General features: G+C 35.7%; 1 protein-coding gene across 2 annotated transcripts in view; it reads right to left on the reverse strand.

Moving 5' to 3' along the window:
• Positions 1 to 14,453, reverse strand: part of LOC135771132 (uncharacterized) — a 38,923-nt gene that overhangs the window by 1,401 nt on the left and 23,069 nt on the right. Inside the window, exons 27-30 of one of the 2 annotated variants that reach the window (XM_065281222.2) lie at positions 13,726 to 13,842; positions 13,275 to 13,426; positions 13,059 to 13,145; positions 12,595 to 12,741 (exon numbers count right to left, since the gene is read on the reverse strand). In XM_065281222.2, the coding sequence (XP_065137294.1) occupies positions 12,595 to 12,741; positions 13,059 to 13,145; positions 13,275 to 13,426; positions 13,726 to 13,842 (503 nt within the window). Of the gene's footprint in view, positions 1 to 12,594; positions 12,742 to 13,058; positions 13,146 to 13,274; positions 13,427 to 13,594; positions 13,843 to 14,453 lie in introns of those variants that run through there. The other variant, XR_010542838.2, reaches the window with a different exon arrangement.

Genomic DNA, 14,453 nt, shown 5'->3' on the forward strand with positions numbered 1-14,453 from the left:
TCATATGGCAGCTCTGATGACAAAAGTCCCACCTTCAACGCAGTAGCTGAAACGACCTTGAAAAAATGTTTTAAGCACAACTTGAGCTTAAGAAACAAAATATGATTTTAGAAAGTGATCTTAGAGATACCATAGTAGTTGTAACGGGCCAGCATTCGTCAAACTTTTATGACCCCCTCCCCCACCCGTTGACAGTTGCTATCTGACAGGTCGTTTTTATGACCCTTTGACAGGGGGCGGGACCATCAATCAAAATCTGGACAAGTTGTCAACTTTAGACAGAAAGTATTTAATGTTTTTATTGCCGGTCATTTAGAGTGATTGTTTTTCCTGAGTGTGTTTTATGTTAAGCGTATGGTGTCATGTTTAATGACGGCTCGTGTTTCGACATTTACTGTTTATTGACATTTGATGTCAGATCTCAACCATCCTCCCACCTTTGCTCGCCCCGTGCGCTTCTCAATACTGACTTTCACACCGCGGGTGTGTTGTTGAATCTAAAGTTTTGCAACAGCATAAGTTTATTTAAAGGCAATCACTAATCATATATATATATATATATATTAGATGTACCAGGCTACGCTTAAAGCCGATGTTTTCTATCGAGCTATAGTTTCTGATCAGACACAAAGTCTGAACTAAATAAAATTTTAAACGGTTCACGAAGTCCGGGAATCTTTTCATGACCTGGTCTACAGTTTCACGCGTATTAAAGATCCGGCGGTGTCTGACAAAGCGTCGGGTGATTGTTCATATCTGTCATTTAAAATAAAGTTAATAAATGTAATTCTGTCCACTATGGCAAAATAGGAATTTATTTTAGATTTAGACAAATCATGAACAATGCTACGATTAAAACATTTGTTTGTAACATCACAAGTTATTTAATGAAATATTCCGTATACGTGTATAGTTTAAGCAATGATCTGAGCCATAACCTTCGGAGCCGGCAATACTATAATCTTTAGACAAAAGTCTAAACTAAATACAATTTTAAACGATTCATGAGTTCCGTGAATCTTTTCATGACCTGCTCTATAGTTTCACGCGTATTAAAGATCCGGCGGTGCCTGACAAAGCGCAGGGTGAGTGTTCATATATGCCGTTTTAAATTAAAGTTAATAAATGTAATTCTGTCCACTATGGCAAAATAGGAGTTTTATTTTAGATTTAGAGGATTCTTTAATCATGTCTATGATTAAGACATGTGTATACGTGCACCGATGGTGACAGAGACCTTATATCTGACGTTAAGAAACTTTTAAAAGATTAAAGACGTGTTCATCCATCTTAGGAGGTTTTTATTTTTAATTAAATGATTCTTAAAACCATGTGTGAAAAGGTGTATATTATACAAAGAGTCTTACATTGTCTGCTCTGACAAAAATAAAATATTATTTTAGATTTTATATCAATTGACTGCGTGTATGACAAATATAGTTTGATATATACGTTTGTATTGGCAAGAGACTTCTGTAAAGTCACGCAAGAATAAATATTTTAGTTGTAACTGGTTAACCTTAAATGTACTATTATCTATTTAACTATAAGCTATATTTTACTGAACAGCCTCAAAGTTTCTGATGCTGAACTTATGACCGTATGTGATAGATATTTCACAGCAGGGTCAGTTTGTAATCTAGGTAGAGTCTTTTAAAACTGTAATGGTAAAATGTAATATGGACACTCTGTCAAAAATAAAGCATTTGTTTGTAACAAATTATTTAATGAAATATTCAGCAGTGGTATAGCGATGAACAGTGCCAAAACCACCGGGGACACCAATAACACATTCTTTAGACTAAAGGCTATTTATTTTAAACTAAATAAAAGTTTAATCTTTTCAGACATAGTATTCTGATCACACCATTAGATCGCGCTCCGGCGTTTATAATAGAGAACATACGCGGATGAGTGTTCATATCCACAGTTAAGAAACTTTTAAACGATTAAAAACACTTTCATATCATTTTCTGAGTTTGTTTTAAATTAATGACATCTTAAAATCAACTGTGAATATGTGTTTATTACACAATAAAATGTAATTCTGTCCGCTCCGGTATAATAGGGGTTTTATTTTAGATTGGGACTTTCTTTAACCAAAGGCTCTGATTAAAACATGTGAATGCGTGTACCAACGTTGCCAGAAAACGTACGCTGATGCGCTCATATATCTGGCGTTAAGAGCCTTTTAAACGTTTTAAGACATTTCACCCTATTCTGAGTTTAATTCATTAATGTCATCTAATATCCAAGTGTACATGTCTATTTACGATAAATGTAACACGGTACACATTTGTCAAAATAAAAGGGTTCTTGAACATGTTATTCCAGTGGGTGTTTCTTGTTTTGCGAGTGTTCGACATATTTATTGATGTGGAAAAAGTTTGTTGTTTGGACGAGCAGTTTCAGTCTCTCTCTCTCTCTCTCTCTCTCTCTCTCTCTCTCTCTCTCTCGCTCTCTCACTCTCTATCACCAGGCCGCTATCAACCAGCAGACAACCCCCAGATGTCTGGACAGAGGGAGTGTTGGTAAAATAAAAGAAACTCAGCCCCCCATTGTCAAAAAGTAAAAGGCTTATTTTAGATTTCAGGCTTCATTACTCAGATACAGATTAAAGCATGTTATTTCTTATTCGTAATTTAAAGAAACTTAGAAGTTTTAAGACATTTCATCACACATCCTATGATGACATAAACCCTTGTGTTAGCCCTTAGAGTACAACAAAACGGGTGCAAATATTATTTATCAACGTTTGATGTTGTTATAAACCAGGTTGTCACATACGTGACAACAATCATTGCTTTAAAGACAAAACATTTAACAAATTTGACATTTTGTTAAACATGGTTGTGTGCGTCCACAAACACAACATCAGTTAGGACATGGTTCTACATAATATTAAAATCACGGGCTTACGTTAAATAGGTAAACCTTAATTTTTACTAAATAAAATAAAAATAAACTATTTTAACATATTATCCGATATTAGGTTAGGTTTAAGATGAATTAGTGTCTATAGCTTTACGAATTACATCGTAAAACCCCCAGCGGATATGGTGTGTGCGTGTGCGTGTGCGCGTGTGCAATGGCTGTTATCACGTGGTGCGGACCGAACGACCAACGCTGCGGGGGTTGTGAAGCGAAGAATGAGTTCAGATGAGAAGTTTTTCCTTCTGAACACAGAACCTTTACCAAAAACGTAACCCGGATTAACACATCACAGAACAATTTGAACAACCGTGTCGGATTCGTACACACCAGAGGTCTGTTTTATGTTTTGCAGAAACTGTGGAAGCTTTTGATGCTGCCAAGGTGTCCGAATTCGCAAACAAACTATCAAACGCAACGCGGCGGAAACAGTGGACACGATCCTTTTGTTGCTGAGAAAGCGATTGAACTCAGAAACAAACAAGCAAGCAAAATTGTCTACGAAACTACAGATTCTTGAAAAAGATGGCACAAAGATCATTCGAACGACTACGCAATGGCCAGATGGGGTATGTGTACGGGACCGACCTTTTTAAAGATATGCTTAAAAAGAACTACAAGCGCGAGATGTCCAATCTACTATGTACTGTGATATACAAAGAGGCCAATGTGTGCATGCCTCCAAACTATTGCGAATCTAACGCCGGTCGTGTAACCAGACTCAAGGAAAAAACAGATGGTGTGAAAATTATAGATGGCTCTTTCAATAACATTGTACAGACAGTTGTACAGGCCCAAGAGGAACCCCGTGTGATTATTAGAAAGGCCCTAGAGATATTTTATGAATGTGACGAGGCCGAGTTCTACATCATCAATATCATACTTATGTCGGCCTTTGTAATTGACGTATGCATTGATATCCTTGTAAAGAAACGAGAAATTAATGTGTGTGAAATCATAGAAAATGCCGTAGATTTCATGTTTGAAAAGGGTCTTGGATCATGCATGCACTTTCTATGGTATCTAGATAATATCATAACGTTTAATGATGACTAAAAAACCAAACCTGTGAGCCAATGGTATATTTTACGCAAGTTTTACAGTTGTTTTTTAGTTTTCCAAAAGTTTCATTCTGTTTTATTTTTTACTCAACATTATGATGGCAATCCATGTCCGTCAACAATTGTATACTTTAACAAAAACTACGTTCTAGTAGTTTCAATGTATGGTCACTGTTGTTTTTCATCATTGATTTTGTTTACTGCTTATGTTTTTGTTTTTTTTTTGTATGTTTTGCTGTACCGGTTTCATAAAAACAAAAAATATACAAGGATTTTTGGTCTTAATGTCTGTGTTGTTACCATTAGAACATTTAGACATCTTGTTCAGACAACGTGTGACATTGCTCATTCTTCATATGTTTTTGCAAATCCACACAGAGAAATGTGAAAGATTAATAGAAATTACATGTGGCTACATCACATGTTTTTCAGAGGCGTAAAAATAAAAGTCAACAGTGTTAGTATGGGAATCTAAAACAGCACATGCACGATATGATCCTAATTTTGTTACCTGACGTCTGTCACATAGTCAAAGATCATCTACTTCATGTCTCTACGAATCCTGACAGAGTTTTAGTTTCATATACACAACACATCAAATGTAAACCACGGTAAACTAAATACATTTGACAGCCAAGATCTCTAATTTTCATCATCAAACATCACTCACTTTTAAGGTACCGAAAGGTTTTTGTTTAATTTAGTTTAACTCAACACTGAAATTTTAGTTTAAGCACACAGAAATGCACAGATTTTACGTTTTCAGTATTCATGTGTACATCACATGGTGATTTCAGTCTCTACTAGATCGATGATCTAACAATATTAGCTACAAATGTTAGCTCTGATTTCACAAAACATCCATTTACATTCAAAACCTATGGATTCAACGCCTTAAAGTCATCATTTTTATTTCGTTCACATCAACAGCACCAATATTTTTGAATGTGCAAACTGATTTACTTCGTTTTAAACATGTTTGTGCGGTTTCGGTCTAGATTTTATAGAAAACTTCAGAACATGACACCGTTTTAACATTTACAAAATGAAACATTTTACTTTTAAGTGTCCCCCATGAGTATATGTTGCTGCGACAAATACTTTTGATTGTTTGGAAATTATATGATTGCAGAGAAACAACGCAAAAGTTTTGAACTTTAACATAATTTTATATGGGTCCTGATTTTTAAAAACAGTAAGATGTAATGTTTCTTACACACAGATCTAAACACATCACAAGTCTGAATGTTTAATAACATAAAAACCTGTATGTAAAGGTTTGTTGACGTATTTTAGACACAAGCTGTTTATTTTAATCTTTAAACAAATGTGTATGACAAAAGTTGTACTGCCTGAACTGCCACTAAGGGTCGATGCCGAAATGTTAAATCTAAGTATTTGCAAAACAACCTGCACCAACATATAGATGTTTTCAATCTAATGGTAACGGTTTTAAATGTGATCAAACTATTTCAAACAGCACCAAGTTGTAGATGGTTGCGACTTAATTTACAAGGTTTTAACACACATTACTGCTTTGTCACGGGGTGTTTCATCGCATTGCTGATACATGCAACAGACTCTCAAGTTTTATGTTAAAAGGATTACTAAATAAAAACCTAAGCATTTTGTATTATGTTGGCACTGATGATTTTACAAGTTTACAGTTTCAAACATTTTTGCTATATTCGCCGTGAAAGATTTAGTAAATAAATCTAAAACATACACAGGGTTGAGGCGGTCCCTTAATCTTCTAACACGATTTTCAAGAGATTACCAACATGTATGATGTACTAACTGTCAGGGGATCTGTGATATTATTTTCTGAAGTAATTAGCTATCTAAGGGGGCTACTGCACAATAACTTATGCGATAAAGAGTTTGTTACATAACCTATAGAAACGAAACAAGATAAATTACAAAGTCACTGGCATGAGGTTTACACTTAAACAAATCACGCAGATGTTTAAAGTGAAGTTGTTACGCCCAGAGAGGAATGTCCCTAACTCCAGGACTCCTATCTCCGCCTATCCGTTACAGTCATTAAATCGGCGCCAGTATGATTCATTCAAACACAATCGCCTAACAAGTTTCAAGAAACTATGGACTCCTACTGCTACACCAACACATTCGCGCTACCCCACCCCAGAGCAATTATGAGAGAACCTACAGCTGGACCTGTGCACACAATAAGTCCACCATAGTATCTGATGGCGGACCATCAACCTACAACAACAACACAACCCTTTGTACGGCTCAAGTAATGTCTAATGATGTTCCAATGGACCGGTGCCCCCAAGAAGGATCCGACAAAGCCTGATGAATCGATATACATTGCGTGTATCGATTCCACAGACTGTTTGGTTTCAAGATCATGAAATAGTCGTAGTGATACATCTGTTACAAACTTGATGACAAAAAGCTAAGGGCTTTCTATAGAATATTTAGAGACTATTACCTGTGTGGTTTGTGTGTATTTACAATATCAAATAATAATCAAATTGCTGTTTGTGAAATTATTGAACCGATCGTGAAAAACGTTGAGATATTTCTACACTACAATGATAACATATGATGTATTTCTTTTACTTGATGAGAAATAAAAAATATGTACCACTTTAAACATCTGCGTGATTTGTTTAAGTGTAAACCTCATGCCAGTGACTTTGTAATTTATCTTGTTTCGTTTCTATAGGTTATGTAACAAACTCTTTATCGCATAAGTTATTGTGCAGTAGCCCCCTTAGATAGCTAATTACTTCAGAAAATAATATCACAGATCCCCTGACAGTTAGTACATCATACATGTTGGTAATCTCTTGAAAATCGTGTTAGAAGATTAAGGGACCGCCTCAACCCTGTGTATGTTTTAGATTTATTTACTAAATCTTTCACGGCGAATATAGCAAAAATGTTTGAAACTGTAAACTTGTAAAATCATCAGTGCCAACATAATACAAAATGCTTAGGTTTTTATTTAGTAATCCTTTTAACATAAAACTTGAGAGTCTGTTGCATGTATCAGCAATGCGATGAAACACCCCGTGACAAAGCAGTAATGTGTGTTAAAACCTTGTAAATTAAGTCGCAACCATCTACAACTTGGTGCTGTTTGAAATAGTTTGATCACATTTAAAACCGTTACCATTAGATTGAAAACATCTATATGTTGGTGCAGGTTGTTTTGCAAATACTTAGATTTAACATTTCGGCATCGACCCTTAGTGGCAGTTCAGGCAGTACAACTTTTGTCATACACATTTGTTTAAAGATTAAAATAAACAGCTTGTGTCTAAAATACGTCAACAAACCTTTACATACAGGTTTTTATGTTATTAAACATTCAGACTTGTGATGTGTTTAGATCTGTGTGTAAGAAACATTACATCTTACTGTTTTTAAAAATCAGGACCCATATAAAATTATGTTAAAGTTCAAAACTTTTGCGTTGTTTCTCTGCAATCATATAATTTCCAAACAATCAAAAGTATTTGTCGCAGCAACATATACTCATGGGGGACACTTAAAAGTAAAATGTTTCATTTTGTAAATGTTAAAACGGTGTCATGTTCTGAAGTTTTCTATAAAATCTAGACCGAAACCGCACAAACATGTTTAAAACGAAGTAAATCAGTTTGCACATTCAAAAATATTGGTGCTGTTGATGTGAACGAAATAAAAATGATGACTTTAAGGCGTTGAATCCATAGGTTTTGAATGTAAATGGATGTTTTGTGAAATCAGAGCTAACATTTGTAGCTAATATTGTTAGATCATCGATCTAGTAGAGACTGAAATCACCATGTGATGTACACATGAATACTGAAAACGTAAAATCTGTGCATTTCTGTGTGCTTAAACTAAAATTTCAGTGTTGAGTTAAACTAAATTAAACAAAAACCTTTCGGTACCTTAAAAGTGAGTGATGTTTGATGATGAAAATTAGAGATCTTGGCTGTCAAATGTATTTAGTTTACCGTGGTTTACATTTGATGTGTTGTGTATATGAAACTAAAACTCTGTCAGGATTCGTAGAGACATGAAGTAGATGATCTTTGACTATGTGACAGACGTCAGGTAACAAAATTAGGATCATATCGTGCATGTGCTGTTTTAGATTCCCATACTAACACTGTTGACTTTTATTTTTACGCCTCTGAAAAAACATGTGATGTAGCCACATGTAATTTCTATTAATCTTTCACATTTCTCTGTGTGGATTTGCAAAAACATATGAAGAATGAGCAATGTCACACGTTGTCTGAACAAGATGTCTAAATGTTCTAATGGTAACAACACAGACATTAAGACCAAAAATCCTTGTATATTTTTTGTTTTTATGAAACCGGTACAGCAAAACATACAAAAAAAAAACAAAAACATAAGCAGTAAACAAAATCAATGATGAAAAACATCAGTGACCATACATTGAAACTACTAGAACGTAGTTTTTGTTAAAGTATACAATTGTTGACGGACATGGATTGCCATCATAATGTTGAGTAAAAAATAAAACAGAATGAAACTTTTGGAAAACTAAAAAACAACTGTAAAACTTGCGTAAAATATACCATTGGCTCACAGGTTTGGTTTTTTAGTCATCATTAAACGTTATGATGTTATCTAGATACCATAGAAAGTGCATGCATGATCCAAGACCCTTTTCAAACATGAAATCTACGGCATTTTCTATGATTTCACACACATTAATTTCTCGTTTCTTTACAAGGATATCAATGCATACGTCAATTACAAAGGCCGACATAAGTATGATATTGATGATGTAGAACTCGGCCTCGTCACATTCATAAAATATCTCTAGGGCCTTTCTAATAATCACACGGGGTTCCTCTTGGGCCTGTACAACTGTCTGTACAATGTTATTGAAAGAGCCATCTATAATTTTCACACCATCTGTTTTTTCCTTGAGTCTGGTTACACGACCGGCGTTAGATTCGCAATAGTTTGGAGGCATGCACACATTGGCCTCTTTGTATATCACAGTACATAGTAGATTGGACATCTCGCGCTTGTAGTTCTTTTTAAGCATATCTTTAAAAAGGTCGGTCCCGTACACATACCCCATCTGGCCATTGCGTAGTCGTTCGAATGATCTTTGTGCCATCTTTTTCAAGAATCTGTAGTTTCGTAGACAATTTTGCTTGCTTGTTTGTTTCTGAGTTCAATCGCTTTCTCAGCAACAAAAGGATCGTGTCCACTGTTTCCGCCGCGTTGCGTTTGATAGTTTGTTTGCGAATTCGGACACCTTGGCAGCATCAAAAGCTTCCACAGTTTCTGCAAAACATAAAACAGACCTCTGGTGTGTACGAATCCGACACGGTTGTTCAAATTGTTCTGTGATGTGTTAATCCGGGTTACGTTTTTGGTAAAGGTTCTGTGTTCAGAAGGAAAAACTTCTCATCTGAACTCATTCTTCGCTTCACAACCCCCGCAGCGTTGGTCGTTCGGTCCGCACCACGTGATAACAGCCATTGCACACGCGCACACGCACACGCACACACCATATCCGCTGGGGGTTTTACGATGTAATTCGTAAAGCTATAGACACTAATTCATCTTAAACCTAACCTAATATCGGATAATATGTTAAAATAGTTTATTTTTATTTTATTTAGTAAAAATTAAGGTTTACCTATTTAACGTAAGCCCGTGATTTTAATATTATGTAGAACCATGTCCTAACTGATGTTGTGTTTGTGGACGCACACAACCATGTTTAACAAAATGTCAAATTTGTTAAATGTTTTGTCTTTAAAGCAATGATTGTTGTCACGTATGTGACAACCTGGTTTATAACAACATCAAACGTTGATAAATAATATTTGCACCCGTTTTGTTGTACTCTAAGGGCTAACACAAGGGTTTATGTCATCATAGGATGTGTGATGAAATGTCTTAAAACTTCTAAGTTTCTTTAAATTACGAATAAGAAATAACATGCTTTAATCTGTATCTGAGTAATGAAGCCTGAAATCTAAAATAAGCCTTTTACTTTTTGACAATGGGGGGCTGAGTTTCTTTTATTTTACCAACACTCCCTCTGTCCAGACATCTGGGGGTTGTCTGCTGGTTGATAGCGGCCTGGTGATAGAGAGTGAGAGAGCGAGAGAGAGAGAGAGAGAGAGAGAGAGAGAGAGAGAGAGACTGAAACTGCTCGTCCAAACAACAAACTTTTTCCACATCAATAAATATGTCGAACACTCGCAAAACAAGAAACACCCACTGGAATAACATGTTCAAGAACCCTTTTATTTTGACAAATGTGTACCGTGTTACATTTATCGTAAATAGACATGTACACTTGGATATTAGATGACATTAATGAATTAAACTCAGAATAGGGTGAAATGTCTTAAAACGTTTAAAAGGCTCTTAACGCCAGATATATGAGCGCATCAGCGTACGTTTTCTGGCAACGTTGGTACACGCATTCACATGTTTTAATCAGAGCCTTTGGTTAAAGAAAGTCCCAATCTAAAATAAAACCCCTATTATACCGGAGCGGACAGAATTACATTTTATTGTGTAATAAACACATATTCACAGTTGATTTTAAGATGTCATTAATTTAAAACAAACTCAGAAAATGATATGAAAGTGTTTTTAATCGTTTAAAAGTTTCTTAACTGTGGATATGAACACTCATCCGCGTATGTTCTCTATTATAAACGCCGGAGCGCGATCTAATGGTGTGATCAGAATACTATGTCTGAAAAGATTAAACTTTTATTTAGTTTAAAATAAATAGCCTTTAGTCTAAAGAATGTGTTATTGGTGTCCCCGGTGGTTTTGGCACTGTTCATCGCTATACCACTGCTGAATATTTCATTAAATAATTTGTTACAAACAAATGCTTTATTTTTGACAGAGTGTCCATATTACATTTTACCATTACAGTTTTAAAAGACTCTACCTAGATTACAAACTGACCCTGCTGTGAAATATCTATCACATACGGTCATAAGTTCAGCATCAGAAACTTTGAGGCTGTTCAGTAAAATATAGCTTATAGTTAAATAGATAATAGTACATTTAAGGTTAACCAGTTACAACTAAAATATTTATTCTTGCGTGACTTTACAGAAGTCTCTTGCCAATACAAACGTATATATCAAACTATATTTGTCATACACGCAGTCAATTGATATAAAATCTAAAATAATATTTTATTTTTGTCAGAGCAGACAATGTAAGACTCTTTGTATAATATACACCTTTTCACACATGGTTTTAAGAATCATTTAATTAAAAATAAAAACCTCCTAAGATGGATGAACACGTCTTTAATCTTTTAAAAGTTTCTTAACGTCAGATATAAGGTCTCTGTCACCATCGGTGCACGTATACACATGTCTTAATCATAGACATGATTAAAGAATCCTCTAAATCTAAAATAAAACTCCTATTTTGCCATAGTGGACAGAATTACATTTATTAACTTTAATTTAAAACGGCATATATGAACACTCACCCTGCGCTTTGTCAGGCACCGCCGGATCTTTAATACGCGTGAAACTATAGAGCAGGTCATGAAAAGATTCACGGAACTCATGAATCGTTTAAAATTGTATTTAGTTTAGACTTTTGTCTAAAGATTATAGTATTGCCGGCTCCGAAGGTTATGGCTCAGATCATTGCTTAAACTATACACGTATACGGAATATTTCATTAAATAACTTGTGATGTTACAAACAAATGTTTTAATCGTAGCATTGTTCATGATTTGTCTAAATCTAAAATAAATTCCTATTTTGCCATAGTGGACAGAATTACATTTATTAACTTTATTTTAAATGACAGATATGAACAATCACCCGACGCTTTGTCAGACACCGCCGGATCTTTAATACGCGTGAAACTGTAGACCAGGTCATGAAAAGATTCCCGGACTTCGTGAACCGTTTAAAATTTTATTTAGTTCAGACTTTGTGTCTGATCAGAAACTATAGCTCGATAGAAAACATCGGCTTTAAGCGTAGCCTGGTACATCTAATATATATATATATATATATGATTAGTGATTGCCTTTAAATAAACTTATGCTGTTGCAAAACTTTAGATTCAACAACACACCCGCGGTGTGAAAGTCAGTATTGAGAAGCGCACGGGGCGAGCAAAGGTGGGAGGATGGTTGAGATCTGACATCAAATGTCAATAAACAGTAAATGTCGAAACACGAGCCGTCATTAAACATGACACCATACGCTTAACATAAAACACACTCAGGAAAAACAATCACTCTAAATGACCGGCAATAAAAACATTAAATACTTTCTGTCTAAAGTTGACAACTTGTCCAGATTTTGATTGATGGTCCCGCCCCCTGTCAAAGGGTCATAAAAACGACCTGTCAGATAGCAACTGTCAACGGGTGGGGGAGGGGGTCATAAAAGTTTGACGAATGCTGGCCCGTTACAACTACTTACCATCTTTCTCCATTCAAGTAGACAGGACTTGAGTCTTGCAAGACTGAAATAACTGCCCGAAGGCATTGCAAACAAGGCCGCCTTGTGCCTCGACTTTCCTTAAAAGACTTTGGCTTGGTAAACCTGTGCTGGTGTGCAATGTTTGAATATTACACCTTGTAGAAGGATCTCTGGAAGGCAGGAGTTGAGTCAGTCCTCATCTCACCAATGGAAATGTGAGCAGCACAGTGCATCAGCAGCAGAGAAAGGCCGCCCACCGACTGCAACCTCTGTCTACGTACAAAAAGAGTTTTCTCTCCCTCCTAAAGACAAAAGGGGTGTTAAGTGAACAGAGCTCTGTATAACGTGTGCTTTACGTGAATTAATTATCACTCACATAGCGACTGACAAATGAGAACACTTAACCTTATCACAACCTCACAAGCTGTGAAGCCAATTAAAGGAAAAGTGGTGCTAAATATTACAAGCACAGTTTCTTCCAAAGTTCAGTTTTTATAATATGTAAGTTATTTATTTATATTATGTAGTATATCAATTAGCATATTTTAGTAGTGCACCTTATTAACATTACCAATAAATTGAAATCCTTACTCTATAAAATGAATAAATCTATAAATACCTGATAATAGAAGGAATTACGATAAGCATTGTTAAAGTAATCATTAAACGGAAGACTGGATGCCAGTTGCAGTTTTATCACTGGGATCTGTAATGCAAAAATTGAACAAACTTTAGGTTGTATATCCATAAAAACTGCAGTAGTATTGTAATAATATTCATTCACATTCATCAAATATTCTAACATGATGTGTGAGAGACGAAGGAAGATTCAGACCATTTTATGTGAATAAAGGTGCTGGAAAAGGAACTGTCCATGCTGGTAAAGCAGGAGCTCTCGTGGGTTGAGGGTATCAGAGCTCACTTTATTTAACTCCCCCTCACACCTCCACTGAGCATCCATAAAGTCCATGAACGACCGTCTGTTGACTGATTAATATACACATACACACATCAGCGTACACACAAAAAATAAAATACTATGTTTCAGCACATCAACCCGTGATAAGGTGTGATTTAATTATATTTTATATCAAATCAAGCCCCAAGACTGCCCTTTAAACTCCAAGAAGTCGCCAAAAATAAAGCTGTGCTCACATACAGCTTATTCCCCAGTGACATGTGCATGATAGTTCTTGTGGCTTTAAGTCATCTATCGCTACACTAATGACTTTGCAATTTTGATGACTTCAGATAGCATGTTTCACTGGTGATAATGAGATTCTGACCCGAGGGCTGGATGTTCGGCAGGCCTCTATCTGCGGCACTATCCCTGAGCTGTTGCTCCACTTCTTTCATCAGCTGGAACAGAGGAGATAACGCTAGCAGTCTGGACCAGTTTTCTTCTAAAAGGAAAACAAATACAGAACCTTAATAATTTTGAGGTTTTCAGGGGAAAAAAACATGAAAAAAATATATGGTTGCTAGAGCATTCTAGGTTGATTTTCTTTAAGCCCAGAAGTTACGGGATGGGGAGTATGAGAAACAATGCCTGTATTTGATGGTTGTAAAGCCCCGTACACATTAAAAGGTAGATGCACTTTGGGTGCATCCCAATTCAAGGGCTGCGTCTTCCAAAGGCCTTATTCGAAGGCCAATGACATCAAATCGCCCGCGACCAAGGCTGTCCCAATTCGAGGGCTCATTTAAAAGCCTTTAGTTGTGGCTTACAAATGCACCCGTCGTTTCCCGTGAAATGGGATGGATCCTTCAACCTTGGCTATTCCAAGATTCAATGAGCGCCTTTGACGTCTGGGTATTTTAAAATAAACATTGATAACTGTAGTTAAATAAAAGTGTATATTTAGCAAATTTAAGGTCTTTTGTCATTGTTTTATAAATGACGATTTAATGATGTGAATTAATATTCTTTCTTCAAGTGTGCAAGATGCGTTTTTCTTTTTTGTAAGATTGTAACATTTTATATACTGTTGGGTAGTTTAGTCTGCATCATTGC

Source organism: Paramisgurnus dabryanus, chromosome 8 (assembly GCF_030506205.2).
Source record: "Paramisgurnus dabryanus chromosome 8, PD_genome_1.1, whole genome shotgun sequence".
NCBI lineage: Eukaryota > Metazoa > Chordata > Actinopteri > Cypriniformes > Cobitidae > Paramisgurnus > Paramisgurnus dabryanus.